The sequence below is a fragment of the Ambystoma mexicanum genome, chromosome 7p (genome assembly GCF_040938575.1).
Source record: "Ambystoma mexicanum isolate Mex_15411 chromosome 7p, UKY_AmexF1_1, whole genome shotgun sequence".
Taxonomy (NCBI): domain Eukaryota; kingdom Metazoa; phylum Chordata; class Amphibia; order Caudata; family Ambystomatidae; genus Ambystoma; species Ambystoma mexicanum.
Genome location: NC_090939.1, coordinates 706,084,448 through 706,110,256, shown reverse-complemented (window position 1 = coordinate 706,110,256; position 25,809 = coordinate 706,084,448). Strand labels below are relative to the sequence as shown.

The following is a 25,809-nucleotide window of genomic DNA, read 5'->3' as shown; positions in this document are numbered from 1 at the left end:
AAAGCTCGAACAAGGTGGGAGAGAGCTATGAACAATACAATACCCGACGAAGACTGGTCATACATACTTCGACTCACAAAGAAAGTGGCAATAAACACAAGGTACAAACAAATCCACTTCAACTTTGTCCATCAGGTCTACCACACTCCAGCAAAACTGCACACCCAGAGGACGACAATATCCGCCTCCTGCTCTCGCTGCGGGTACTCGGAAGCCGACTTTGTCCACCTGGCATGGTCATGCCCCGAAATAGGAGCGTTCTGGACAGCAGTCCTAGAGAAAATCTCAGCAATAATCGGAGTGCAACTGGATCCCGACCCAACACTGACCATGTTGGGCTTAACCAACCAATTACCAGAATATACCAGAAAACTGGCGAACCTACTCCTTGTCCTGGCACGCAGACGAATAGCTTGCAACTGGGCAGAGGACCACCACCAAAACTAAAGCAGTGGCTATACAATGTCACCTACTGTCAAGATGTCGAAATGAACTAGTTACGAACTCTGCCCCTCCACGCACGCCCCCCAGATATCTGGGGCCTCTACATAGCATACCTGTTAAATGCAGACGACGACACGATCTCACAGTCTCCACCACCAATACAAAACTGTCACGAGCAACCAGATACCTCAACAGCAGCCACAAGTGCCGAACAACGAAGACATTAGAACTGATAAGAAACTGAGCTAAATATCAAGCGGGGATCGTTCCGAGGGAGGGAGGGGGGATAAGGGGTCACGTTGACCGGTGCACGGTCTTGTAATGTCTTATCATATCATTGTTGTAAAACCAATAAAGAAAGTTACAAAAAAAAAAGAAGCCTTGCATCCACAACCAGTGTGCCTCCTGTAACAGATGCTACAGTGAGCCCAGTTGTCTCCAGCGATCCGTTGTTGCCAGGTCTCCTTGTTTCTTGCATTTGATGTTCAGGGCATCAGGTTTTCTATATTTCCTTAAGTCCCCATGCTCTCCTAGGTAACCATTGGATGGGACATCCAATTTAGCAACTATCCTTTGCTACTGATGGTAGACCTGGTCATAAAAGTCATGTCTGAGAACCCCCCACAACATGGAGGACTGCTAGTCTGCACTTTTCTTTACATGAAAACCTAAAGTTGCCATATTACAAATGCTGCCCCAACTTTGAAGACAATTGCTTTTGAGCCTAATGTTTTTGAATTATGAAATCGGTCGAGCCCGTAACATTCACAGTCTTTTAAGTGACAAGCAAAAACAGGTTTACCTGCAGACCACTTTTGTAGGATAGGGCTTGGAAGTCTCCTTTCTTAAGTTTAGTTAAGAGTTAGTAGTTCCGTATAAATATATATAAGGCTTGTGATTTATGTTTCACATATTTTTCCGTACTTTAGAGAAGGGTTACAGTATTGGTGATACTAAAGTGGTGTGTAACCCCCTTTTTGGTTACCGAACTCTGTAATGTTAAGGTGTAGATATTGCTTTACTTGGTTTGTGGTACCTTAATCTTAATGCAAGCAGTACCTTTTTACATACAGCTTTGAAGACATTCAAATACTGAAAATGTCCTGAGTTAATTGTATTTTAAACCAAACACTTAATATCCTGAGTCTAAACCTTACTTCCCAGCCTCCTCTCCAAGTGAGAATTTGGTTAGACTTGTGTAAAAAAAAAAAACCTTTCAGAGCAAGTAGGTTGGCTTCCCAGAACCACCCTACATGGGCACCATCGAACATCAAATAACTCTTAAATAGTCTGGTTTGAGTAGGCATTACAAATCAGGCTATGGTGATTTAAACACATTTAGAACCAAATTAACAGTAGCATCAGGGATTAGTAAAAAGAAGCTTATAACAATTTTGCGTGTGCAACAAAAAATTCAAAATGTTTACTTGTGCTGCAAAATTTCTGAAATGCAGCTGGAATGCTGCGAAGAGGCACTAAAAATAGAATGTTGCCGATCTGCCACTTCTAATTAGCCTGATCAGCAAATCCATGTCTATTTTGGATCTCCAGTGCCCATAGAACTAGAGGCTGAACACCCCACAAACCAATTACAGGAAGCCAATTCCATTGTGATTGAATTGTTGTCAATCTGTAGGCGGAATTAGAAATTGAATTCTGTAAGTTTAGTAGCTGCCTACAACTGTTTTAATTAAGCACGAATGCTTCAAATGTCCCCTTTCTTGCAGCAATATTTGGAAATCAATTCCACTATATCCAAAGCAGTCCGACTACTCACTTCCTCAGAGGTACCTTTAAACCGGCCAAATCATAATTATTTTTATGCACTCAAGTAAGTGTAATCTGCAGATGCATTCATTCAAATTGTTCTACTTAGCTGAAGGTCTGTATTTTTTAACCAATCATTCAGGCATCACTCATTGTAAGCGCTGTGTTCAGTGCATGTTAGTTATGGGGGTTAGCAATGTTTTCTGCACCCGTTTTAGTATGCAGGTTTTCAAAGAAATACAGTATAATCGTAATAAAAGCTTGAGAAAACACCGAATTATGCATTTTATGTATCACCCTTTGTCCACAAATATCTACAAAGTTGAAAAAAGATACATCTTGACGAACCGGCCAGGCACATGGCAGCTGTATCACCTTTCATGTAAGAGCACTGTTAAGGAGCAGCAGAAGTGTTAAATTGATAAAACCTCAACATCATTAAACTTTGGGAAATAGAGCATACTCCTCAACAATAGCAGAAAATCAGCCGACATAAGGCTAGTAAAATGAGAGACAGACAGACAGACACACACACACACACACACACACACACACACACACACTTTTGCAAGTGAAAATTATAATCCAAGGTCTTTATTTTTATCAGAGATACCCAGACATAAGTAATGGCTTTACTATATATACACTGGATTTATGATTTCCTGTTGATCCGCTTTAGAAAAATGTCAACAGACGAGTAAGTGCAAAAAGAAAGAAATTACAAGGGAAAATTGGGGCTTTCATTTCGTAAATTGGTTGCTTTTATGTATATCTTTGTTACATAGAAAAAGGGAACTTAAATATGGGAGCACGAGCAGCTCCATATAAAACAGCTCTAACATCTGGCATCATCATGACAGATGCAGCAATGAAGCTGCACTGATGCCTCTGCAGCTATATTTGAAGATGGGTGGGTCTACAGTCCATCTCTGCAACCATTTCAAAAGATGAGAAATGCAAGAGAAGAACAAGTTACTTTCTTACCTGGTAACGTTCTTTCGATGGGATGGTCCGACGACGTATTCCATATCTATGACATGTATTCACCACAGCTGTGCTGCTTCGGAAACTTTTTCGGCGTCTGCGTCCTGCGTCGATGACGTCGATGCGCCGTCGTCGAGGACCTCCTCCGACGTCCGACGTCATCCGATGTGATAAGTAGGACGCACGACGCCCATAGCCTCAGTTGTAGTTTTTTCCCCCAGAACGTGTGACATAAGTCAACTGCCAGTCAGACACAAGCCTTGCGGAACGTAAGCTGCAATCGCAAAAGAAATTCTGCAGCGGGGAAGGCCGGGCGGGAGCGATATGGAATACGTCGTCGGACCATCCCATCGAAAGAACGTTACCAGGTAAGAAAGTAACTTGTTCTTCGAGGGGATTGGGTCCTCCGACGTATTCCATATCTATGACAGACTCCCAAAGCAGTACCAAAGCAAGGAGGAGGGAAAGAATTTAGAATCAAAATGTAGAATAGCCAATCAAATAGCAGAGCAAAGGACCGCCTTGCCAAAGGCCAGATCCTGTGCTCGGATGGAATCAAGGGAATAGTGACGTACAAATGTATGTACTGAAGCCCAGGCGGCTGCATCACAGATGTTGCGAATAGGAACACCCCTCTGCAGGGCAGTAGACGCAGCCATACCCCTGGTAGAATGGGCCCGCAAGCCAGCCGGTGGGTCCTTACCCGCCAAACGGTAGCACTCCGAGATGGCCAAAATAATCCAGCGAGACAAAGTCTGTTTCGTCACAGCTTGCCCCAAACGCTTACCAGCGTAACCAATAAAGAGTTGATCATCCACTCTGACCCGGGACATGCGTGAAACATAAAAGCTTAAAGCTCTCCTAGGATCAAGCCTATGGAGCCTCTCCTCTTCCTTACCAGGATGCGGAGGAGGATAGAATGCCGGAAGAACAACCTTCTGGGCCAAATGAAATTCCATCACTACCTTCGGAAGAAAAGAAGGACGAACACGAAGGACAACCCTGTCCTTGTGAAATACAGTGAAGGGAGGCTTAACTGAAAGTGCCTGTAACTCACTCACTCTGCGAGCGGAAGTAACCGCAACTAAAAACAGTTTTCAGAGTCAACAGCCTCAAAGGGCAAGAATGTAAAGGCTCAAACGGAGCACCCATAAGAAACTTAAGAACCAGGTTCAAATCCCAACCGGGCACCAGGAAAGGTGACGGAGGGAACACATTAGTGAGCCCTTTCAGGAACTGTGAAATCAAAGGGATTTTAAAGTAAGAACACTCTTCAGACGAGCGCTTAAAGATGGACAGCGCCGCCAGGTAACCCTTAACGGTACCCACTTGCAAGCCCCTGTGGGCCAAAGAAAGTAAAAAGGACAGAACCATGGGGATGTCACATGCAAAAGGATCCACATTCTGAACTCTGCACCAGTCGCAGAACTTACGCCAACGGCAACGGTACAGAGACTTTGTTGCCGGCCTTCGGGCCGAAAGCAACACCTCCATCACGTCCTCAGGGAGGTCCCAATCCTTATACCTCAACCTTTCAGAACCAAGCGTGAAGGTTGAGGGATCTGACCTCTGGATGGAGAACCTGACCCCCCTCCCGTGAGAGCAGATCGTCTCGGTAGGGAAGACGACGTGGAGGGCAGATGGATAAGTCGAGAAGGTCCGGGTACCACGTCCTCCGAGCCCACGCCGGGGCAATGAGGATCATCCGGGAACCGAACTTCCGTAACCTCCGCAGCACTTGCGGGATGACGGGGACTGGAGGAAACGCGTACAGCAGCGGGAATGACCACTCCACCACGAACGCGTCTCCTAAGGCCCCTTCTGGAGGAAATTCCCGCGAGCAAAACCTTTCGCACTTCCGGTTGACACTGGAGGCGAAGAGATCCACTCGAGGGGTCCCCCAAAGGGCGAAGATCTCCAGGAGAATCTCCTGAGCCAACTCCCACTCGTGAGAGATCGCGCTCTGCCTGCTCAGAGCGTCCGCCGTCACGTTTTCGGCACCGGCCAGATGAACTGCCGAGATCGAAACTTCCTGCTGGATGGCCCAGAACTCGAGCTGCATCGCCTCTCTGCACAGAGGAAGTGACCCTGCCCCCCCCCTTTTTGTTGAGGTAGTGCATGGCCACTGTGTTGTCCGTCAGGATCAGGACATTCTTCCCTCGCACAGACGGCAGAAAAGCCTTCAGGGCTAGCCTGACGGCCCTCAGCTCCAACAGATTGATATGGAGTCTGGACTCCGACGGAGACCAACGACCGCTGACTGTCAGCCCGTTGGCATGAGCTCCCCATCCCGTGAGGGATGCATCCGTCACGATCGTCACCTCCGGCCAGGGAAGCCAAAATGGAGCCCCCTTCATCAAGTTGCCTTCGACGGCCCACCACAGAAGGTCCCGGGCGACCGAGGACGGCACCTGAATCGAGTCCGACATCCTGCCGGAGGACTGCGACCATTGCGTCTTGAGTGCCCACTGCAAAGATCTCATCCGCAGGCGAGCCTCTGGCACCAGAAGAATGCAGGATGCCATGAGGCCGAGCAACCTCAAGAACTCGAACGCTGGGAGCGTCTGGGCATGCTGAAACTTGTGCACCATCTGCTGAATGTGAAGAGCCCTCACCTGGGGAGGAAAACACTGCCCCAGGGAAGTGTCGAGCACTGCTCCGATGTACTGGAGCCGCTGCGTTGGCGTCAAATGGGACTTCTTTAAATTGAGGGAGAAGCCCAGCCTGTGAAGGGAGCGACAGGCGATCGATAGATGATCCAGGACTTGCTCGGGAGAGCTCCCCCTGATCAACCAATCGTCCAGGTAGGGGTAGACGTGAATCCCCCCTTGCCTGAGATGCGCTGCCACCACCACCATGAGCTTGGTGAAAACCCTCGGGGCGGAGGTCAATCCGAACGGCAGGACCCGAAACTGAAAGTGCGAGTCACCAACCGCAAACCTCAGGTACTTCTTGTGCTTGGGATGGATCGGCACATGGAAGTAAGCATCCTTGAGGTCGAGTGACACCAACCAGTCCTGAAGCTGAAGGGCCTGGAGGACTTGAGAGAGAGTAACCATCTTGAACTTGTCCTTCCTGAGGAGTTTGTTCAAATCGCGCAAGTCCATGATGGGTCTCAATCCCCCGTCTTTCTTCGAAACCAAAAAATAAGGGGAATACCATCCCTTGTACCTCTCCGCTACAGGCACCAGTTCTATGGCGCCTTTCTCCAGCAGGGCTTGAATTTCCTGCGCAAGGAGCGGATCCGGACTCTGCAAAGAGAGGTTCCCCGGTGGATTGTCGCGAGGCCTGTGCCGAAAAGGAAGACAGTAGCCGTGGGTTATGATCTCCAGAACCCACCCATCTGAAGTAATGGCTTGCCACTCTACAAGATGCTGCGCCAGCCTTCCCCCAACCGGCGAACCATGGGACATGGCCTCACGACTGAATGGGAGCGGCTGCGGCGTTACCTGAGGGCAAAGAGGCAACTGCCCGAGAGGCCTTGGCACCACGGGTACCCTGTCGTCCACCTCTGGTACCCCTGCGTTGGCCTCTTTGACTGCCAGCTCCTCTCGCTTTACTGAAGGATGAGTAATAGCGAAAGGAACCACCCCTCCACTGCTGTCCCCTAGGACGAAAAGGCGGAGGTTGGCGAACTGCAGCGCCCAACGACTTCGCTGCAGCTTTTGAGGTCTGCAACCTCTCAAGGCTCTCGTCAGCCTTGCTGCCAAAAAGGTGTTCACCATCAAAGGGCATGTTGAGGAGCCGGGACTGCACATCAGGAGCAAACCCCGACTTCCGCAACCACGCAAACCTGCGTATCACGGTGCTCGCCGCCATGGACCTACTGACACATTCAGCCAAGTCCAGACCCGACTGAACGGACTCACACATGGCATCCTTACCATCCTGGACCATAGCAAGGAAACCATCCCGTTCAACCCCTTCGGGAATATGTTCAGCCGCTAACGCAACACAGTTCCACAGAGTGTGCGTGAAACGTGACAAGGCACAAATGGAGTTGGCCGCCTGAAGCGCCATACCACCAGAAGAAAACACTTTCTTCGCCCAGCCATCAAAACGTTTGTCGTCCCTATCAGGAGGGATGGTAGGGTACGACGCCTGCTTTGCCGGGGCCGTGGCCGCCTGCACCACCAAACTTTCCGGAGTGGGGTGCCTGGTCAAGTAGCAGGGGTCGCTACTGGCTGGACGGTATTTACGCGACAAGGATCTGCCCACCGCCGGGAGACTCTCCGGAGCAGTCCAAGCCGCCGCCACCCTTCTCTGTAAAGCCATATGGAACAGCAGTACCGGGTCAGTTGGGGGACCAACATCAAGGATGTCCGTCAGATCATCCTGCACAAACTCCCCTGGGGGAGCAGACCATCCCAGATACTCAGACACCCTAGCCATAAGGCGCCGGTACGAGGAATCGGCATGGGAGCCAGGCTCAGGCCTACAAAATTCCACCTCCGGAGAGGTGTCCAGTCCACTGGCATCATGCAGTGACTGCCTCAAATCGTCAAACTGACTATGGCCCGAGACAATTTCATCTGGCACCTGACTAGGAACCAGGCCATCAGAATCCTCATCCGCCTCCGAAATATATTCCAGGTGGCGAAAAGGCACCCGAGAGTGCTTGCTCTTAACCAGAGCCTTCCTAGGGGGTACACCCGTGACACGGGGCACCTCCGACACGAAAGGCGTCGATGGCGTCGAGCGAATCGGCGCCGACGCCGAGAAAACCGGCAACGGCGCCGAGAGGATCGGCGGCGACGTCGAGGAAATCGGCGGCGACGTCAGATGCAGCGCCTCCAGTATCGGCGGCGTCGACACAGCCCTCGAAGCCGGAGCTCCGAGCGTGTCCCTCGACGACCTGATCGTCGACGGCTTCGACGAGGCCCTCGAAGCCGGAGCCTCGAGAAAGCCTGTCGACGCCCTCGACGCCTCAGACGTCGATGTCTTCCTCGAAGACTTCACAGGAGCACACGGTCTCGAACGCGTCGAGGACCGGGACCTGGAACGGGTACGGCGAGAACGAGCCTCCTTGTCCGAACGGGACCGCTCCCGTGACTCGTGCCGACCACTCTTGCGAGCGGCGTCTCTCGACCTCACACGGCCGACCCCACTCGGGGGCGCGGACGGCTGAGTACCCTGCGACTCAAGAATCGCCAACATTTTCTTCCCGAAGGAAGCCCATTCTTCCGGCGTCGCACGGCTGCTGGGGTAACCGACGTGCCGTGCAGAATCCTCGGAAGAGGACCTGGAAGGCGACCGGTGACGGCGCTTCCGAGAATGCCTCGAAGAGGCCGAGGAGTGGCGAGACCCACTCCTAGAAGAAGACCGACGAGACTTCCGACGATGACGCGGAGAGTCACCCCTCGAATCATCCGTTGAAAGCCCCGCCGACTTCGACTTCCGGGGCTTGGACACCCGACCTACCGACAACTTCTTCTTACGTTCGCGTAAGGCTTTGGACGTGAGCGACTGGCAGTCGACACAGTCATCCGTGTCGTGGGCCTCCCCGAGGCACCAGAGGCAGGCGTTGTGCGAGTCAGTCACCGACATCTTGGACCCACACTCCCCGCACTTCTTAAAGCCCGGACGCGGGGTTGAAGACGAAGTGGAAGACATCGCCGAAGGAAATTCACAAACGAACAGGTTCGAAGAACCAGAAAGAACAGAACTCCAAAGAGTCGAGGCTTAGAACCGAGAAACACGAAGCAACACGTTCGCGGAAAAAACGGAACTGAGGCTATGGGCGTCGTGCGTCCTACTTATCACATCGGATGACGTCGGACGTCGGAGGAGGTCCTCGACGACGGCGCATCGACGTCATCGACGCAGGACGCAGACGCCGAAAAAGTTTCCGAAGCAGCACAGCTGTGGTGATTACATGTCATAGATATGGAATACGTCGGAGGACCCAATCCCCTCGAAATGCATACAAGGAAGTTGGCCATCAAAAAGAAAGGCGTGCATGCTTTGTAAAGTCTCAGTAGAAAAGTAGGCATAATTCATCTGAACCTTTATGATGGAGAATAAGCGACCCACAGTCTCTCTTTCAAGAAAAGCAAGTTATACTCTCTCAAATTGTACTCCCATGCCTACAAATTATAAGCTTGAGGAACCAGCATCAAACAAAAAAAATTTGAATTTTGCATGAACAAAATCACTCGACAAAGCAAACAGCAGTATAGGGTAATAAAGTTATACAAGGGCCCCCACCTTTTTATATACTTATTGATGCTCAGGCAGGGGTACAGATTTCAAGTTGCAAGTTATTAGCCAGTCATAAAATGTCACTCGCCACTTCAATTGCGCGCACAGACAGCATACAATTGTTTACTCATCAAGAGTCAATTGTCACTAGCCAATGGCTAGTACACATTTTGAGCCCTTGTTGTCTAACTCAGGGTCATGAAAAAGCAAAGTCTAGCTTTTTTAAGTCTCAAAACAAAGCATTATAAAGCCACGTAGTTCCTTTCAAATGATAAAGTTTGGGGTCTGTTACTATTAGAGGATATGCAGTGTTTCTAGCCTCCAAATGCAGGATTCACCTCTCTCTCCCGCTTCTGCTGTTGCTTCTGGTCTTCTTCCTCCCTCTCTTTTCTTTGCTGTTCTTCCCATTCCTCTTTAATCTTCCGCTACATAGGTAACAAAGATGAAAGGTTAATACACTACCAGCACATGCTGGACACACTGTAAAAAAGCATAATATATCAGATCATTAACTCAAGTAAAACAGTAATAGCAGCGGAGCGTCAACTGGTTAGCTCATGCGCATTAATGTTTGTATTACATTGCAGATATAAGCAAGGAATATGGATCCTCTTTCACACAGTCCATGCACAGCAACAAGAGCAACCTAGAAGTGGAATGGCCAGGCCTAAGAAATCAAATGGAAAATTGGGTGTTCAAACAGTGAATGTTAAATGAGGGGGCCAGTAACCTCTATTATTCTATTTCAGTACATCTATTTTTGTTCTTTTTTTAAATGTATTTATTGGGTATTTATAATGTGCCTATACACAATGTGTTTCAAGGCGCTATGAACAATTATTACCATTGCAATGCAGTTTATCAGAGGAACAGAACTGCAAATCTCAAAAATAAATTACATGATCTATTTCAGGTTTTTTAGAGATGACCGCAATCAATGAGCTGTACCGCTGACGTACACAGCTGTACATTAAGGTTCCAACAAACAGTACCTCCTCTTCTTCTTGCCGTCGCTTTGCAGCCTCTGCCTTTTCCTTTTTTAGCCTGAATTCTTCGTTAGCTTTCTGTTCCCTTTGCAGCCATTCCTCGTGAAGTCTCTCCCTAACAATACAATCATCAACATACGCTTAAAAGGAGAATCCCTTACGCACAGTAAGAACGCAGAAAAATCATGTGCTTACAAAGGAGCTGTTCCTATTGGGCTATCCATTTTGTTGAAAACAAAAGATAATTCTAAAATGTTTTATTTTATTCTACAACATACAGGTGGTGCCATATTGAGATGTTAAATATACAAAAATGCTGTATAACAATTATAAAACATGTGAACGCATAAATTCATGGAATACAATGACAAAGTTGAACCATAAATTACTATATACACACACAAGAACTAGCTGTCAGAGGATTATACATATACATTATGACTCTGCACTCTACCAACACAAATTTGGAAATAAAAAAGATTACAAACCTGCAAGAAGAGTTCTCTGGTCCATTTAGTATTCACCCTCAATTAAATATGCAGCGGAACAATTGAATGTGGTCAAGGATGTTCACAGGCCACGTTGACATGTTTAAATCATAGTCCCTATGGCTATCAGTGCAGGAGATCTCTGTCCTCCATAGTAAAATTACGGGTTTATTTTTCTTGTACACATCACCTTGTGTGAAATGTGGTATGGCCACTTTGTGTCCATGTAACTTTGTTTTTGGTAACTTTGCAGTTACTTGCATGATGCATACAGGATGGGCTAGTGGTAGCAGATACTTCTGTAGAGGTTTCTTTTTTATAGGCTTGTATACTTTTGTATTTTACAGCTTAATGCCAAGTACAATACCATATACTCTAAAATGGCTGTGCCACGACAATTTCGCCTTTGGCCATCTTGATGGTAAGCGCTTTCCCCAGGAAAGATCCAACCTTTGTGGGCAAAGTGGCAGTCTGTGTGTCTGTCTGGACCCAGTCCACTTCCAAAACAGGTGTATCTGTTGCTGGGCAGACGCAGTGGCCAGAGCCTGTCCAGGACTGGACTACCTCAGCCAGTTTGAAGGTGTTAGGTAAGATTTTCATAGTAATGGTAAATCTTCCTGACCTGGTGGATTATTTTTCCTTATAACTCTGAGTGGGAACCTTTTTCCACACCCACAGAATCATTTTAATATTTATATGGGTGTCATTTTTAGACGCGCCATAGTGTCTTTTTAAAGTTACCTGCTTTGACATCTTTTTGCCAATAAGTGCCTGTTGTTGCTGAGTTGCCCTAGGGTCTCCCCTTTTAACTTTCTCTGCCTAAACAGGAGAGAACTACAGTTCCCAAGGGAAGAAAGGATCTTTGAATCCTTTTTACATTCTATTTGGTGAAATCAGCACACCCCACCTTATGTGGAGTGTTGGGGAGCTGCAATGTATCCCCTTTCACACTAAACCTGTAACAATTATGTTACAGGGACAAGCTTACCTTTTTTGGCTGGTGAAAGTGATACTTTTTACTATTTCGGTGGACCTTTACTGCATGCTGTGTTCACAGCTGCAGTAAAGGCACCCAAGGGTAATCATTTTACCAACATGGTCCCGGTCTGATTTTTTCACCATTTTAGTGTTTTGTGTCCTTCCTTCTTCCTTCCCCTGACATCCAGGGCAGAAAATTCCTTTATGTGATTCTCATCTTCGGCAGGCGTCCCCTGGGCGCCCCACCCAGTTTCCAGTCTGTCTGTGAAAGCAGGAAGCGAAGGAGGAGTCCAAAACTCCACAGCCCTTTGTCTTCCTCCTTGCCTGAATGGGGACAAATCCCAGTGGGGGGTTGGCTGTCCTGATTGGACAACCAGACCACCCCTTGCTGTAAAATGCAGGGAGAGAATGCAGAAGTTGTGCTGTAATTCCTGTTAAATACTCTGAACCTGGAATCTGAAGACGAGTCGACTACTGGAACCAAAACCGAAGAGGATGACTAAGGAAAAGTGGCTGAGACGATTTCTAGCGACCGGGGAGCCTGCTGTCTAAACTGAGCCTGCTGTAGCCCTTGCTTCCAATCGACCTAGGGACTCTAAAAACGACAACCGCAACGAGCGCCTGGTGAGACCCACTAAACAAAAGACGACCTGCATTTTGAGCCATCTCACGCTGTGGTGCGACCTTGCAGGGCTGCAATTCCCCTGGACCTCGAGCCATTGTGCGGTGCCCGGTCTCCCGATTTCTGAATCTCACTGAAACTTCGGGGGCATCCTGCTGGATGTCCAGAGACACGAATCAAGTCCAAAAAGCCCCCTCACCAGAGTGCTGTACCTTTGTAGCGACAAGAATCCGACCAGCGATATTCTGTCTTCTTCTGTGCTCCTGTAAAAGGCACCAAATCCACACGAGCCGCATCCAGCCACGAGGAAATCCTTGCCTAGAGCCTTCCCCGTTGATCCCTGCTGCAAAGTCCCTTCCAAGGTCCTGTTTTCAGTCACCACGACAAGGAATCCAGCGACCAGGTTTTTGGCTGCAGATCCGGAAGTGCCCCTGCTGCAAAATCTTGTTCTGTGCTGAGGTACTGTGCTGGCTTGGGTATTTACTTACCTTTCGTCTTGTGATTCCTGTGTAGTTGTGGGGTGCTTTCTGTGATTGAGAGGCCTCTCATCCAGTTCACCCAGTCCCACTGCTGGAATCCTCCTGGGGTGTCTTCTGTGAAGCCCCTGGACCCTCAACTAACTCTAAAGTAAAAAACTCACCTGTTTGAACAGTCTTCCTAAGGAACTCTCACATTTGCTACTGAAGAACCTATCGCGACACTGTCTGTTGGACACTAGACCCTAGTGACCCCCCTTCTGCCACGGAGAACACACATACTCCAAGAATAAGGGAAAGACTTTTAAGGGATTATGCCTTTTGCCTAGAAAAGAGAATAAGTCAACAGTTACTAAAGTTCTTACCTTGAATGTGTGTTGCACTATTCTGAAAAGTTTATGTAACATCTTGTTTTCCTTAGAAACTGTTTCGCCATTCTATCAGAAAGTAGAAGGGTATAGTACTCGCCTGTGATTTGGTTGTGCCTCTTCCCAAAAGTAATGCTGTTGATTTCACTTTATTATTCCTGTTAGGTTAATTTTATGAGTGTCCCCCAACTGGGTCTTGCTTCGCCTGACTTGCTGTTAGCCTGTCCAGAATAAGTCTGCATTAGGTTTTACCTACCTAGAATAATTTATAGTCATTCAGAAAGTGTAACATTGGGATTTGCTTTCCCTGGTCTGTTTTAGACAGACACAAAAAGAGTCTTAGGTTTATACCTGCCCCAAGTTGCTGATAGCTCCTTGAAAAAGTATATGGGTTTTTACTTACCTTGAGTTAGCGGTGTGCCATCCTAAAATAAGTTACAAGATTTACGGATTATCTCAAAGTGTGTTTCAATTATCTCAAAAGCACATGTAATTGAATATTATACCCTTAGGTTTTACTCACCTAGTATAACTGTGTTATCACAAAAGTAGTTCCACTGTTCACAAAACGTATACTCTCTAGTTCACTGATTATGTGATTTGTCGCTTAGCGTCACGGTACAACTAGTTGGGTCTACTACCCTTGAATTACTGAATATAATCTGAAAGTAACCACTGGTTTTTACTCCCCAAGAATAGGTGTGACCTATACTGAATGTGTATGAAAAGGATTGACTTGCCTACTACTGTTAGGTGTTCCAAATAAGGTTTATGCTTTGGTCTGTGTATCTTTAAGCATAGTGTTGTGTTTTTATAATTGTGGTTATATATAATGTGATAGTACTTGATTTACCTGGGCCTACTTGTATTTAAATAAACCATTTATTTTTTACAATACATAGTGTTTCTTAGGACCATTCCTTTTTTATTTGATTCAATTGTACAAACAATTTTTTCAAAGATAAAATAATAAAAAAGTCCAATGTATCCTTAAAGATCCCCTCCAACCTTAAGTGTTCAGAAATCGAATCCAGGTCATCCATTTTGACAATACCCGATGTTGCAACAGCCTGTCCTATTGAATTCCTTACATAAACCTAGTTATACTAAGGCTCTTTAACCAATTTATATGGTCGATCTTCTTTCCGTTGTTTGTTTAATCCCTTAGGAGACTTCTCAATGTTCATGTTGTTATGTTAACTCAGGTTTCTGTAGGACGTGGTCAGACAATTTCACATAGGCAGTCTTCTCCCTTAATAGGGTTTATCACACATTTAACAAGAGAGAAGTTCCTGCTATTCCCTTTAGGTTGTTGTCAGCTTGATATTTTCGAAGAAGGATGCCACCGCTATCACACTTTTGGTATTTTCACCTTCATTAAAGGCCTGCCATCAGTTATTCTCCGTTAGAGTAGAGAACGATTGCCTTATTTTTCCTAGATAGACAGATCTTGATGTACTTGTACCTTCACATTCGAGTAAAAGATGTCGGCTAGTTTCTACTATCTCCGCCGATTTACAATATCTACATTTGTTGTGTGAAGACAATTTCCTTATGAATTGAATTAACCGAAATCTCAGATATGTTCTGGCCAACCTTTTATCCGGGAACTTTTTCAAAGTAGCTTCTTGTGTCATATAGTTTTTTCGGGGCCGTCTTTCATTAGCTTGTATGATCGCGATATATCCTCCGTCCTGACCCAGTCTGCTTCAAAGATTTTTTTTGATATTTTATCTGGGTTTTTTTCAAGTGTCTCCTCCGAGACATCTAGATCTTTCAATAAGCTCATATTTCTCAGCTTCCAGTCTTTCAATGCATGGATCTTATCAGTTGTCATCTCAATATTCACCAACTCCAATGGTTTTGGTTTATTCTCCAACTGGACTTTTCGGTATAGCATTAACATATTTCTCTCCTGAATCGCTTTTAGTGATACTAGACACAGTTCTCTCCTTAGAAGTGGCATCGGTGTTGATTGTGCCAGATTGAGGACTTTCTTCCAGAAATAACTCTCGAGTTTAGGCCACAATGTTTCTGGTACTAGGAACATTACATCTGCTCCATAAAGGATTGAGGGTACCACCTTTGCTTTATAGAAGTTGATTACTGCCAATAACGAAAATTTCCCGTATTTTTTGTCTATCATCCGTGCTTGTATGGTTAGAGTTTTCACTTATGTCCATAGAGAAGATTTTGCATCGCAGTTTCAGCCTGCTAATGGACATCATAACCGGTCTGCATGGCCTTGGCTTTGATTGTTGTCAACGTCAGTATATTGGTTGATGTTCCTGCGTTTTTTACGAATCCTGTCTGGAATGGATCGCACCTGTTTTCAGCTTTGATCCAGGCTTGAAATGCTTCCAAAGCAAGCCCGCCGTATATTTTCCCAATAACGTCTAATAAGGATATTGGGCGGTAGTGGCATGGATCCTCACGATTTCCACATTTAAAAATTGGGACTACTATAGCTTTTCTCAATGATGCTGGTATGTTTTGTTCCTGGTTACAGTTCTTAAAGATGTTACTAATCAAGGGGGCCCATATCTCTTGATGTTGTTTTAAGTCACTATTTGTGATCCCATCAGGCCCCGGGGCCCTTGAATTGTTACGTTTTTTGATTTTCATTAGGATGTCTTCTTCCTTTGTTGTAATACTCCATGGAGACTCGTTCCCCCTTTTCTTTTTTTGCTGACAAGCATTCTCCGTAAAGGGCAGTGGTGCATATAAGTGGGATATCCACCTCGCTTCTCCCACACTGTTTTGTAATGCAGTAGTACAGGACGTCATAGTGCCCTTTATTAGGGTCCAAAAATCTCTTGATTTTTTTCCATAGTGTTTTTAACATTAATTCCGAGTCTGGCTGGTATAAAGAGTGCCTTTTCTGTATTATCCAGGATTTGTAGTTCCTATTGGCGTTTTTTCAGCTTTCTTGCGCCAGTTGTGTACCGGATCTGTTTGCTATCCGTTTTAATTTTCGTAGGGTTCTTCTTCTCATTACTAATTCCTGGTTATAGGCATGAAGGTGGTTCTTTGGGGTCTCTTTGATTTGTTTTGGCGTCTTTATGTATTTTTTTAGCATGAGTGTGTAATCCACCAGCTTCTCTTGTTTTTTTTTTGTTTTGGCTTCATCTTCCATTATGATAGACTACTTTTCAGAAATTTGCTTAATTGCATTCTCCGTCAGTTTTAACCTGGAACCATTGCTGTTCACGTCCAGATCATGGTTAAAAAACTGTTTGGGTTTCTGTAGACTGACCCATCTTATACGCTGTAAATTATGGTCACTGTTTAAGGTCCTTACCATTGCAAAATTGACCGTCATTCCCAGCAACTCCTTCGACACAAATGTGTGGTCTAATGTCCCTGATTGTTCCAGTCTTTGCTAGGAAGGGATCTCCAAATTTTTCTCTGATCGTAGCCAGTGCAGGTTGTGCAGGTCTCTTGATCCCAAAGTTTTTTCGAGGTTCTCACCTCTTCTCAGGATTGGTGCAGATTTTGGTAGGTGCGATCGTTGGTTTCCAATATTCTTGCATATTGCGTTAAAATCCCCTGTAATTATTGTATGGTTGCAAGCTTGGTTTTCGGCGACTTCATCTAGAATGCTGATGATGTTTTCCAGATATAGCTCGTCCCCACTTGTTTCTGGGTTCCAAAAGGTGTTAATTAGTAGTATATAATCTTCCTTTTCTATACTCCTAATGTCTGTATATTTCCAGGATATTATTAGGACTAGAAATTGATCTGGAGAGTCCATCTGTTCAGTCACCTCCAAACCACTGCCTGCTCTTATTGCTATAAGTAAGCCGGCTGTGGGACGTCCCTGTTTCGCTGGTTTGGCAAATGTCGAGTATCCATCCATTTCCGGTTTTTGTGTTAACCATGTCTCCTGTAAACATAGTAAATCCCATTGCCTAGGGTTAACGTAGCTCTTTGCAGTTAGGTGACTAAAACCCCGGGTGTTCCACAAGGCCATATCTATGAAGAATTTACCCCGTGTCGCTAGGGAACATGCTTTTACAAGTTTGTCATCCTGCAAGGTCCCGGTCGGCCTTTCTGGTTGCTAGTTGTGTTTCTTTGTGTGTGTGTCTGATGATTTCCATGACCAATTTGGCGGTGATCTCCTCAGAATTTCCGCTGCACGATTGAACACACCTTTTTTCCCTTTTCCCTGTCAGGTCTCCTTTCTTTCATTATATGATAGTTCATCAGCCGCATCCGGGCTATATTTGTCCCTGGGGGAAGATCCTTCTCCTCGATGTCCTTTTGGACTTGTACTCGTCTTTTCCTTAGAATGGTCTGGGTGTCTTCGTGGCTGTTCAGACCAATGGTTACTCTTACGGAGCAAATCTTCTCTTCCCCTTGTTCCTTGTCGGTTTTCCTTTTCTTTTTCCTTGGTTGCTGGCCGCTCTTGATTATACTCGTGTCTGCTATTCCCCCACCTTGTCTTTAGGTTTCCACTCTGGGTTTTTCTTGAAATTTTGTTAGAAGATTTGTTTTTTTCATCTTCAAGCCTGTGATTCTCGTAAAACATATCCAAGGATAGCAAAGTTTGATGCTTCTTGCTGAAGCATCATTTTAATAACTTCTGATTTGATGTGTAGATATGAACAGTCATTTCTCCCTGTTTCACAAGGTTCTACCATCCATAAATCTCGATTTTGGATGTCTCATAGCCTTGGAATCTGCTTGAATAGACTGATGATTGTGTTCCTATTTAGAATCAGGTCGTCTTTTGACCATTTTTTTCGTTCCAGACGAAATATACAGGAGCTTTGTATTCTTAACGGGTATGACTTTTCTGTTTGCTCTTTTTTTGGGGTCCTTTGCCTTTGTTCATTACTCATCCTTCGTTTACGGCTTACCGGGGAAGAGTTTCTAGTCGTGTTATTCCTTGATTTATGTCTAGGCGGTGTAACCCATGTTTCCTTCTTCTAGTCATCTTTGCTTTTTTGAACTTCTTTCCGTCCAGATATGCGTTTCTGTATCCGCTTGCCTTCCTCTGGGGTTGATTTTCCTTTCCCTATTGTGAACAACCTATCTTCTGATTTTTTCCTTCATTTTCTTTTGATATGAGTTGAGCCTTTTGAGCCTCAACGGGCACCTTTTCTATAATGCGGACCTTCTTCTTAGGTTCATCTCTATGCTAGTGAGGTCCAATATAACTGCTTTTCTTTTGAATCTTGGAGATGCATTGTTTTCTGTTTCATATTCGTCAACTGTATATACACTCGACTCACTTATGTCACTTCCTGAGTCTATTGTCTCATCAGCTAGTTGGCTACAATTAGTAATGGTTTTATTTATTTTCTTGTTAGCATTTGTCTCTGTACCGTTTTTTTTTCTTATTTGTTTAGACTGTCAGATAGAACTCTTTACTTGATAACATCTGTTGGTTACTAAAAATTGATTTTTGGTTGGTGAATATTCCAAATGTAAAGTTTGCTTTGGTTCCTACCTCTTTCTCTTTCCCCATCTGGGTCATACCCACTTTTTCTTTCTGTTGTTTTAACTGCTTGTTCTCTATCTACAACCCCACTTGGGTCTCCTTTCCTGCATTTTCAATGTTTCCTTTTGATTCTTTTGAGGACACGCTTTTTGTACCCTCAATCACATTCTTCTTTTTCAGATCTGAGTTCGTAGGTAAAACCCCTCCATTCTCATTCACTCTTGGTTCTTATTCTTGTCTTTTAGAAAGCCTGTCTTTTGCTACTACGTAGCCTTCTAGATAGGTTAATTTCGTGTTCATCAGGGCAATCAGAGAAGTCTGGTCCCTTGCTGTATCATTTAAAGCCTCATATAGCTTTGTGAAGGGTGCTAGAGCTATGGTTATTGTCGACATTATAGACATTAGGTCTATTTTTTGTGTTGGATCTGCACTCGAAGTTGAAGCGTCTTCACTACATCTTCAGCTTGTAGTTGTTGTGTTGATATGATATGATATATGATATGATGATATGATATGGCATTTGTAACGCCATATCGGTCTGTGGAGGCGTTTTTATTTGTGGAGATCTTATATTTGTGTTTGGTTTTTTTTGCCATTGCATCCTTTTCGTCTTTATTACTAAAGTTTATGTCAGTCTGGATCCCGACTAACATTTTTCAAAAGATTTGATTCAGGGGTAGTAATACTGTTGTCTGCGTTGTAACTGACATTCTTTTTGTTGCTGTCGGCTCTATTTGAAGCAGAGGTGTCTGGGCTTTAGTGGCAGATGTTTCAGGCCTGAGGGTCTCGGCCTCATGCATTTCCAATAGAGGTGTGGTAGATGAGGTCTGTTTTCCACTAGACAATCCCTGTGTAATTGCCGGTTTCTTGACATGCCATCTAACAGGCATATTGTTGGCTTCCTTCCCGTCCACTGATGCACTCTCTCTCTTAATCTGGCGGGGTGTCATAGTCATCCGTGTGTAAAACGCTGTTTAGTAAATCTGTGTCCGATATTTCTTCCTCTGTGTGCTTTTCCTTTAAATCTCTAAGGCCAAAGTAGCTTTTTATACAATCTGCCTTTTGTCAAGTTTAACAGTGTCGTTTTGTAGGCACACTTTTTCTTTTGGCCTTTGAATTTCGGTAGGTTAATCAATGGTATTTTACAGAACTGTTGTTTTTGAGAATTCTTTCCTTGCTTCAGTCTCCCCCTCTTTCCACTTTTCACGGGGGTAGGGAGGTTCGTTTTTGATTGATCCACCGATTTACACTTCATGGATTCGTTAAACTTATCTGATCTTTTTTGTATTTCGGACGTCATTTCGTCTCCCCCACTTGAATTTTTCTCTCCAGGTATCTTATCAATTATTATGTTTGTATCTGTTGATTCCTTCATCTTGTTGTTCAAAAGCTTATGCAGGCGATCGTATAAGGTCGCGTTCGGGGTTCCAGCTATATCATCTGTATTTAGAGCATCGTATGTCGGTGTTATTTCTTCTAATGAATCATCCGTGCTTATTGGTGGTTTGCTTGAATTTCTTGTCTTCCGGATTGGGGTTTGTCTGGGAGTTGAATGTAGCTCCGCTGTGATCTCCACATTTTGGTTGGTTATCTGGCTTTGCGTCAGAAGTCTATCATCGTTTACGGGCGAGACCATTGCGTTGAATTTTTCCAAGGCTTTTTCTTCTAGTACTCGTAATTTAGATGGGCCTTCTACATATATCTACGCCACAACACCCCCCCGCCTCTCCCTCGGACTGTATTTTTTGCGCTGCTTCGTTCAGGCCTTCCCAACCGCTCTCCTCCTCAAATGCAGGCGGGGGATCATCAGTCATCTCTGCTCCTTGCTCCGCTATTGTTTCTTCTGATGAACTGATTGTTTGCGCTTCAATTGTCAAGTCATTGATCGCATCAATATGCAGAGATGTGGATGCTGCATTACCTGCATCTATCGCCATGCCGGGGTTTGTCAAACCATTGGCTTTGTGTTCTGTGTGTTTCACCACTGTGTGGGCGTCACAAGGGACCACTCCTCCATATGTAGCCCTTTCCCTATCCTGCGTCTCAGCTGTTCCCACTCCGGTGTAGCCCTTTAGCACACTTCTGAGTAAGGGCCCCGCATTCCCCAATCTTCCCCCTCCTTTTTCGAGCTGACCCAGTATGGCTTCCATCGACCTTGCGTGACCCAAGGTCTCCCCTCTCTTTGCAGCCGGCCATTTTATTTTGGTCTGCTGTGGATCCCCTGTCGGGGCCTTCAAAAGTCACGACACCCTTTTAGATTTAGATTTTACAACTGATATGTCTTAAATCCTCACGATTGGTACTTGTACAGCAGCCGGTTGTGAAGATATGTCAGCTGCCATGGGTATGGAATCAGAGAGGTGGCGAGGGGAGGGTGGGAAGGGGAAAGGTAACAGAGATCCTACCTTCCTCCACATTCGTGCAGGTCGCTGCTTCTGAGGGAGTCAGGCTTCCGACGTCTTCCTTCTCAGGATCCAAGCCATCACCCCCCTCCCAGTCCCTCTTTTCCCTTTGATTTCTTGCCTTCCAGGACCGTGGGCATATCCATATCCGAATGCGCGACCGCTTCTGAGTCGGCTCCGGATTTGCATCTTGGGGTAGACGGTGCACTTAGCAGCTCCTTTGGCGAGGAGGGGCTCATCCTCGCTCCCAGCCGCCCCCGACCCACCAGGAGTCCCTCACTCCGCACTGCTCCAAACAGACTCAACAGACTTTGCCTCTGCCCTTTTCTCGACTCCGGGCTTATCGCCGCAAGGGCGCCGCAGCAAGCTTCTTATCCGTCTGATCAAAATCACGTGATAGGTCATGTGTCACATGTCGCGCTGGTTTCCAAAACAAATTCAGCTGAGAAAGCTCAGCTGAGAGCTCAGGTTAAAGGGACAGAGCCCAATTACTGTCTGTAGAACGTTGCACGTTGCTGCAGCTCGCTTCTCTCTCAAGTCGGCAGTTCAGTTCAGTTCAGCTACTGACCCACGGGTGCCCACACGCACACAGGAGAAGCACAGGGGTCACAACTCCACAGACTCTCAACAGACTTTGCCTCCGCCCTTTTCGTGACTCCGGGCTTATAACATGCCAAGGATGAGTCACTAGCAATGTATAACGCCACACATGGTCTGTCACTCAGTACTTCACCATACTAGCAGACTCCAAGTACGTTCTACTTCTGCCATTTTTACGTTCGACTTCAGGACCGTTTTTATTACAATTTCATTTGTACTGATTCTACAGCACTCTCTCCCTCCTAAGATAAGCCTGGCTGCTCTTTCTACGCTACCAACAAACTCAGGTTGTACAGCCTTATACTAAGAGTGGAGTCTTGTAATGTCTCAGTTCAATGGTTTTGATGAAGATGGGTAGAACTTCTGAAAAACTGTCCTAACAGAAGGGTGCAGATCCTTGCCATTGGTGGAGTGGAGAACAGCACAGCCTGGATTGTGGACAAAAGGAAGACTCCTGCAGCCGCTCTTCAGATCATCTTTGGATCCAAGACCCCTACGAAGGAGAGACCCAGAACGCATTGGAAGATCACCAGCAGCCCTGTCTTCGCTTGCTTGGTGAAGCCCAGCCTCTCTACAGCACTCTTGAAGATCTTGATCAGTGCTTCAGCCCGTGGACTGGTGGTAACAACCATTCCGACCTCTGCTCCAAGATCGAGCAGCTGAATTGGTATAACTCCCCATTAAGTCGCAGAGTTTTACAAGAAGTTATTTCTAGTCATTGTGCCTTGCCCCAGTACCACGCACCCAATGATACCAGTAGACATGCATCGACTAGACGCAAGCAATCGACTATTGTCCCCTTTGACTATTGCACAACCTCTGCATTTGTCGAGTGACTCGTACTTAGCCACATTTGTAAAAACAGACACATGAGAATCAATGTAGTTCGCCCTTACTTTCAGATACAGACGTGTCTACAATTCTACCTGACACGAAAAGTGACATCCCTTAGAAGTTTGTATTTACATAAAAGACACTCCAAGATGGCGCCCGAGGGATTAACGGGTTGCCTGATGACTTTCTTCACTCCTGGAACATGTGCGTAAACGTAATTCATGAACAAAATTACCTATTCGAGAACCTATTCGAGAACAGACTGCAGCTCGCGCAGCAGACCGCTCCAGACAAGGAAGGAGAACTAGCACAGCCAGAAATCGTAAGCGAAGTGAAAACTTAGCCGCGGTGCTAGCAACTAGGGAGTATTTTTCTTTCAGAAAACACTGCCCGTGTAATTGCTACTTGGTATAAATATAAGGAATTGTGTTCACATGACACGACCCATTGAATGAAGCACTAAATATATCAGAATAACAAAATAACAAAAAGTGAAATGGTAGCCCCTTTGCCAGCAACCTAGAGACTCATAGTGGTCTTTGAATACTCTAGGTATTTTGGAACGCTCAAAGCAAGGCGTCCAAGCAGAATCAGAGTACAGCTGCCCGGTCCATACGGACCGAGCAAATTGGGAATGACAAAATGAGGGTAAGAATCACCGCACCCAAGTGTAATTTTGAGTGCTATTAAGAGCAGTACAGACACAGAAGCTTACACTAAACAAATAAATGTGTGCCCCTTCCCATTTATCCCATACCATGTTTCCTCTACCTGTAGGTGGGGTACCTTAACAACAATAAAGTCTATGCTGCAAGCAATTGTGGAACAGCACACTACCCAGTGCTGTGAAATCTGGCCCTGAAGAAAGTGGTAAAACTAAATACAGACCACCGAAACCGGTAGGCCTGATCCGACGTTTGCTAAAAGATATTGACCATTAGTATTGTGAAAGGTAGCCAAATTATCCTTTCCCTAGTAACAGAAAGGATGGAAATGTACTCCACAAACACTACAAAAAGAGTTTGAAAGAAGTAGGACCCTGGTGTAGTGTGTGGGGTAAAATACTGAGGTATCACGGTCCTTTGTTATGGTGATCTTGTGAAATACACAAAGATTGGTAACAATTTTAGTATATTTCTTAAATATCTGTTTTGCAAAGAAAAGAAAGTTGAAGTGATTTCATTTGTAAAGCAGACGACATATGTTTCTAGCTATTTGTGACATGTGTCTCTTAAGTTAATTTTAGTAGTTGTGAAGATAAGCGACAGGGCAAGCTTCTTTACCTATCCCCTCACCCTAGATAAGCGGAACAGCAGCGCAATTTAGGGGTAGAAAAACACAAGGGTTTAGTTTAGTAGGAGGGCAAGATAGGTAGGAGTTACACATTTTGGTACAATAAAAATGTAAATCTTGATGAATGAGCTACCTGAGATTTGATTGTGTGACAATAACTAATAGGGAAGTCTTCAGGTGTGAGACCCTTTACGGTTCAACAAGTGTGTTTCTCGATTTATATCCTCCTCCTGGGTCTCCCCAAAAGTGGGCTCAAGCAAGCACTTGTAGCACCTACCTAAAGAGACTCCTACCCTCCAGAAAAGACTTTTATTGGGACATGGGTCCTAGTGTCCTTAGAGTCACTTCTTTTCTAGCTAGGGAAGTGTTAGGACAGTTTTTCAGAAGTCCAATTAAGAGCTTACTAAAACCATTGAACTGAGAAAGTAGAATACTCCACTCTTAATATAAGACTGTACCACCGGAGTTCAGGGTAGCGTAGACATAGCAGCCAGGCTTATCTTAGGAAGGAGAGAGAGGGCGGTTGAGTCAGCACAATGACATTGTAATATACGTATGGTCCAAAGAAACACTGAAACACTATGTATTGTAAAAAATAAATGGTTTATTTAAGTACAAGTAGGCAGGCCCAGATAAATCTTAGGGGGAATAAGTATTATCACAGATCGTATAAACACATGATAGAAAAACACAACACTATGCTTGAAGGTACACAGACCAAAGCATATAACCTAATTTGGAACACCTAACAGGAGTTCTAGGGAAGTCAATCCAAGTTACTTTTTAGATTACTTTATGTAATGTAATGGTAGTAGACCCTAGAAGTTGCATTGTGACGCTCAGCAAGAAATCACTTAGTAAACCAACTGGACAATATACTTTTTCTGAATAGTGGAACACTTATTCTAGGTACAGTAAAAACCGATAACTTATTTTGTGCTAAACCACAGTTCTACTAGGCGAGTTCAACCTAAGGATGCAATATTCTATTGCAAGAGCTTTTGAGATCAGTAAAACATAGATTGAGATAAGCAATAACTCTTGCAACTTAGTTTAGGATGGCAAACAGCTACCCCAAGGTAAGTAAAAGCTATACACTTTTTAAAGGAGCTATCAGCAATGTAAAGGCAGGTATGAACCTCAGGCTGTTTTTGTGTCCATCTAAAACAGACGATTGGGAAAGCAAAAGCCATTGTTACACTTTATGAATGACTCAAGGTTATTCTAGGTAGGTAAAACCTAATGCAGACTTATTCTGGACAGGCTAACAGCAAGTCAGGGGAAGCAAGACCCAGTTGTGAAACTTATACACCTATTCTATGAAACAGGCAAGTAAAATAAGGAACAAGTTACTTGCCTGTAACTGTTGTTCTCCAGCATGGGTCTGGCATGGATTCACATGCTCAAGAATATTCCCCGTCGTCAGGCCGGGAATCCTCGGTATAGAAAAAATCAGTATCAGTTTCGTTTATGATCTGTCTTTCTCAGTAGTAACCAATCACTGGTCTCTGGGTCATACTGCCCCCAGCCAATGACTGCCCTCTATCTAAGTTCCGCCCCTGGCAGCCATCCTCAGATTTGGTAGCACGTGAAGTGGCAGTATGACCAAGTGAAGAGCCGCAGAGGGGTAGGTGGGAGGGTTCGCATGTGAATCCATGCCAGACCCATGCTGGAGAACAACAGTTACAGGTAAGTAACTTGTTCCTTCTCCAGCATGGGGTCTGGCATGGATTCACATGCTCATGAATATAAGAATACATAGCAGTATACACATGCACAACCACGGGAGGTGGCACAAGGCTCAATATCAAGCAATAAAACAACTCAACATTAAGCAACTCTTACCTCCTCACCAGGCTCACCTTAGGCGAACAGGTTGCGCAGCACTGCCTGGCCGACTCTGGACTCCTCCCTGGAATC

General features: G+C 45.3%; 1 protein-coding gene across 1 annotated transcript in view; it reads right to left on the bottom strand.

The window, feature by feature from the left end:
- The window catches only part of ZRSR2 (zinc finger CCCH-type, RNA binding motif and serine/arginine rich 2), a 336,397-nt gene that overhangs the window by 171,625 nt on the left and 138,963 nt on the right, over positions 1-25,809 (bottom strand). Inside the window, exons 4-5 of the mRNA XM_069636787.1 lie at positions 10,389-10,497; positions 9,735-9,821 (exon numbers count right to left, since the gene is read on the bottom strand). Coding sequence (XP_069492888.1) covers positions 9,735-9,821; positions 10,389-10,497 — 196 coding nt within the window. The remainder of the gene's footprint in view (positions 1-9,734; positions 9,822-10,388; positions 10,498-25,809) is intronic.